This window comes from Berghia stephanieae, chromosome 4, assembly GCF_034508935.2.
Source record: "Berghia stephanieae isolate SIO BIC M18660-M18661 chromosome 4, UCSD_Bste_1.3, whole genome shotgun sequence".
Classification (NCBI taxonomy): domain Eukaryota; kingdom Metazoa; phylum Mollusca; class Gastropoda; order Nudibranchia; family Aeolidiidae; genus Berghia; species Berghia stephanieae.
Window position 1 is genome coordinate 83587863 of NC_088363.1, and position 5000 is coordinate 83592862.

General features: G+C 35.5%; 2 protein-coding genes across 10 annotated transcripts in view; both read right to left on the minus strand.

Moving 5' to 3' along the window:
• The window catches only part of LOC144971408 (uncharacterized), a 47478-nt gene that overhangs the window by 14163 nt on the left and 28315 nt on the right, over nt 1-5000 (minus strand). The gene's annotated exons all lie outside the window — the stretch shown is intronic.
• LOC144971411 (uncharacterized) lies at nt 1453-4003 on the minus strand. Its single transcript, XM_078912273.1, has 2 exons — nt 3840-4003; nt 1453-2081 (listed from the first exon to the last, which is right to left on the minus strand). Exons 1-2 carry the CDS (start codon nt 3893-3895, stop codon nt 1760-1762), a joined length of 378 nt encoding a protein of 125 aa, XP_078768399.1. The 5' UTR covers nt 3896-4003; the 3' UTR covers nt 1453-1759.

Below are 5000 nucleotides of genomic sequence, written 5' to 3' on the forward strand. Positions count from 1 at the left end.
GTGAGCAAGTTTTGTATAAGCCCTCTATAATTTTTTATGTTAAAAGTGCAGACTGCGTCAAACAAACAAATAAACAAACGAACAAACAAATAAACAAGCAAACAAACAGAAGTCGTTTGGACACACGGTGCCGATGGAACCTGTTTATTTTGGTTGATTGACCGTGTCGTCAGCAGTAAGACCATTTTGTTACCTATTGCAAATTACTTTCCATTTGGATAAAACCAAAACCTATGTGTTGATTTACTTTGAAGAAGAGGAGGGCATTCAGGTAAGAAAACTTTCACTTCAAAAATAGATCGATAAAAATGACCTTCAACCTGTTGAAGAATATCAAACTTGAGACTTCAAAGAAACGAGGAAGTGTTTTTTCATTGCAAGAAATGATTTCACCCATGAACAGAATCATGTAATTATAAGCGAATTTGAACCCGTGTATGCTCTACTGACTGAGCCAAAAGGATCACCTGCAAATAATTTAAAAACATGTTACAGTTCACTCTCGGCAGTACTATAACGTTATCACAAAATATAAACTGAATACTTGGCTCAAACCCAAGGTGGTTAAGAAAGGGAGAGAATGTTTATGATTAAACGAGAGGCGTTTTCTAAACACAAGTGTCAGTATTGAACACGGGGGCTGCTGGAACACGAGCATGTGTAAACAAAATGAAATCGCTTTATAAACAAACATCTTGGAAAACTGTCCTGATTTCGTTTCCTTGAAGTTTTTCTTAAAATGCCCCCCCCCCCCCCCCAACCCGGCTTACTATGGCCGTCTACCAACTAATCAATAATTGTATTGAAATATTATTTATATTTTAACAAATGAAAAGACCATATTATCATGTCTATTATTATCATTTTTGATTGTATTCTTAATATAATTTTTTGTAGCTCTCTCACTCTCCTAGACACCCTCCTAGAATAATATAAGTAAGTGATGAGATCTTGATACAAAAAAAAAAGAAGAAGAAAAAGATAGGAATTTTGCCTGACGTGTCTTTGTTGTTGTTTAAGACGGTAGTTTAATTATACCTATTAAAACATTCATTTAGGTTACGCAACAATCAAATTTTATCAATCAACCATTTTGAAGACAAATCTTTTCTACAGATAGCAAAACCCTGCATTATGCTAAACGACTTGCATCGGTTCATTAGTCTTTTTTGGCCTGTCAAAATATAGTTCACCTGGTTGATAAACACATTTTATTTTATGTTATTTATTTATTTATTTATTTATTTATTTGTTTATTTATTTATTTATTTGTTTATTTATTTATTATTCTTTTGTCAGATTGTGATGACTTTTTTAGGCTAGCTTCAGTGTGTGTGTGGATACGTGTGTGTAGCAATAGCCCAGCCACAAACTAGTGAGTGTCTAAGAAATAGGAAGAAAAACCCAAGACAAAACCAACAGAAAGGAAACAAAGTATAAAACAACCAACATTGACAATGCATGCAACAACAACAAAACAAAAACACAAATACAACCACATGTTACCAAAGCAATAGATAAACTCAAAGCAATAGATAGAATGAAGTTATCGTCACTCGAGTTTTTGTTATTGTTTTTTGAGTTTACGAGTAATTCTCACTAAACTTTATTAACCAGACTATAAAAGTTCATGGCTACACATCGTTTTGTGTGTTGATCCTTTATACTTCCGGATGGCAATGTTGTGAGCTTCTTAGCCAAGCGCACACTATCTATAGAACAACAAAAAATACAAACAGCAGAGGTCACAAAGTCATCATCATATCGTGTCGCGCCAGTGGTGGATCCATTGGATGGCTTCAGGGGTGCAGCCTCTCAGGTCCATATCACTGATATGTGGTCCAAGTTCGCACTCGTGAAGGATGTGGTCCATGTTTTGAGCCGTGTGTCCACATTGACATCGGCAGTCTGAAGAAAGTCCGCATTTTTGTAAGGTTGTTTTGGTCTTCCCCACTTTAGACCTTGCCCGGTTCAGTGTCAACCAATCTTTCCTGGGGAGATTTACTCCGCTTGGCAGTTCTTCTTTGGGTTCCTGAATGGCATCATTTGGGCAGCAGTCCCATTCTTTCCATGAATGTACTCTGTATATGGCGGCATAAAAGGTCACAAAGTAAGAAGCACATACAAAACACGCAATGACAACACTGAACTGAACGACACAATAGCCAAGATAGAAAACGAATTAAACAACAGACGAAATATAGACAACATCAGAATCACAGAGGGTCAACAACAACAACAACAACAACAACAACAACAAAACGAGACAGACATACTTAAGACAAATTCATGTATATTATATATATATATATATATATATATATATATATATATATATATATAATATATATATATATATGATATATAGTTATATAGAAGAGTTAATTCACCTTACAAAGGTGTTATATAAAATACAATATAAAGCTTAAATCATAATTGTCATGTCTTCAGTCATCATAATTACTATTGTCATTGTTGCCGTTCTGTCACTATCCTTATTTATTTATTTATTTATTTATTTATCATTATTCACTTATTCAATTTATAATTTTTTTTATTTTTTTTATTAGTCACTTATTCAATGTATTTATTTATTTTTCCCTTCAAGGCAAACTATCACAGTCTTTCATTGTATTTCCCTTTCAGCATAACTATAGCTGGAGTAGATAATACAGACCCTGATTCATCCTTAAAAGATCATTTAATAATACTTATACTAACATACAAAATAACAACCGTCCCCCAATCGAAAATTTCCACACATACCAAACCCAACAAAATAATAATAATAAGCAATCAAGATGAATAAAAAAAAAAAAATAAAAAAAATAAAAAAACGATGCTCCTGATGCCGCCCCAGAGACATTGGCGCACCTGATAAGTGAAACTTAACAGATATAAATAAGTAAAAGAATGAGTTACCTCTACGACATCCGAGAGACCACCGGGTACATGTAATCAGCGATCCTACTATTTCTTACTCTTTTTCTATTTGAGCATCTCAACAGAACGGTTCGGACCCCAAGTCGACTCTGCGACTGAGACAATCCACCTCTTGTGTGATATTCACCAATCTGATACTAATACGTTTTTATTTCTTTTATTTTTTAAAATTGATTTTGGAATGCAATTATAGGTCTGTCCTGCTCTTCTATATAGATAGTAGGCGCTTGGCTAAGAAGCTAACATTGCCAAATATGATATAACGGACCAACGCGCAGAATTATGTGTAACCATAAACTTCTATAGATAGTTCGAAGATGACGTCACTCAGGCCTTTGTTATCGTTTTTGCCATCCGCGTTTGTGAGTTGTTCTCATTAAACTGTATTAACCAGACTATAAAAGTTCATGGTTACACAGAGTTTGTGTGTAGGTCCGTTATACTTCCGGATGGCAATGTGAACTCCTTGGCCAAGCGCATTCTATCTATAGTCTGGTTAATACAGTTTAGTGAGAATAGGCTTCAACAGTCATGACGTCACTTCCCTCGTAATGATGCATGGTAACTTAGTAACTGGCTCTAAACTATCGGTACAATGAAATATTTCTCCGACGAGCATAAAAGTGTATCCAGAGGAGAAAAACATAAATATGATGTTTTGACTTTTATGCATTCTGATCACATGACATGAAAAGTTCTAGCCAGCATGAAGAATAAAAAGTACTCATTTTCTTTGTTTAGAACCAGACTGCTCGCCGTTGCTGGGCGACGTGACATCAGACAAGTGAATCCAATTACTCATAAACGCGGATGGCAAAAAACAATAACAAAGACCTGAGTGACGTTATCTTCGTTCTATCTATACATTTGTATTAAGCCATAACAAATCGTTTCACCTCATTTGCACACAAATCACGTGGATTATTTGATCATCGCAATCCAAACAAGTCATCTATGCAATCAACTGGCGTGTTTAGAACAACACGTAAAAAGCAGGTAGTTTGACCTCGTGCTCAAGTCGTATACACAGCTGCTGTGCAGGTGTGTTAAACTAGCACGGCTTGTGCTGGAATGGAAGGTGAGAAGAAACGAAAATGAAATAGTTTTCATTTCCCCATAGAATTAAACGAATGAGATACGTACGAAGCCTAAAAAGTGTCCACCAATGAAAGCATTCAGCGCCATTATATCATGGGCTGGGAATGTAAACCCTCTTCCGCACTAGGACAGGACTGTCCCGTTGTGTCCCAAGCCGTTGTGAAATGCTACAAAATCAACGGGACAGGACTGTCCCAGTCCCGTGTTCATATCGTTTGTGATAGTAGAAAAATATAGCAGACTTCCGCACTAGGACAAAAAAGTCCCAGACTTGGCGGCGCCGTGTCAAAATTGAAATGCCTGTCTTTATTTTCTCCATCCCTACTACTACTACTACTACTACTACTACTACTACTACTACTACTACTACTACTACTACTACTACTACTACTACTACTACTACTACTACTAGTACTACTACTACTACTACTACTACAATACTACTACTACTACTACTACTACTACTACTACTACTACTACTACTACTACTACTACTACTACTACTACTATTTCTACTATTGCTTCTGCTGCTGCTAATGCCACTAATATATTAATACCTACATCCCTTACATTTTGTATTTATTTCCAATTCCATGGTATTTATTTTCCAAGAATAGTCCACACTTTATTTTAGTTCACTGTCTTCTATACTGCATTACACAGTTCCTCCCCGCCTCCCCTCTTTTGACATAATTAAGTACGCACCTTTTATAAATTTCTATTGCTCTGTTTTAATTCGCGCTTCCTCACAAAGTAGCATACAATTTCCTGCCCATCAATGTTTTTGTTTATGCATCTTAACAACGCCACTACCACATTATCTCATTCGTCTGTAGTTTTTAATTCATCATGTGTTGTTGATGAAGGGGAAACCCGAAACGTCCATTTTATCTGTTTTCGTATATTAAACTGAAGCTTACATTCAATTTCACAGTTATGATTTATTTATTTATTTAATT

Bases quoted from the DNA above. Each gene is read 5' to 3' on its own strand.
- LOC144971411 (XM_078912273.1), bottom strand. From the start codon at position 3,895: ATGACTTGTTTGGATTGCGATGATCAAATAATCCACGTGATTTGTGTG. The intron at 2,082-3,839 runs GTGAAACGATTT...CGCCATATACAG, and splicing joins GTGATTTGTGTGCAAATGAG to AGTACATTCATGGAAAGAAT.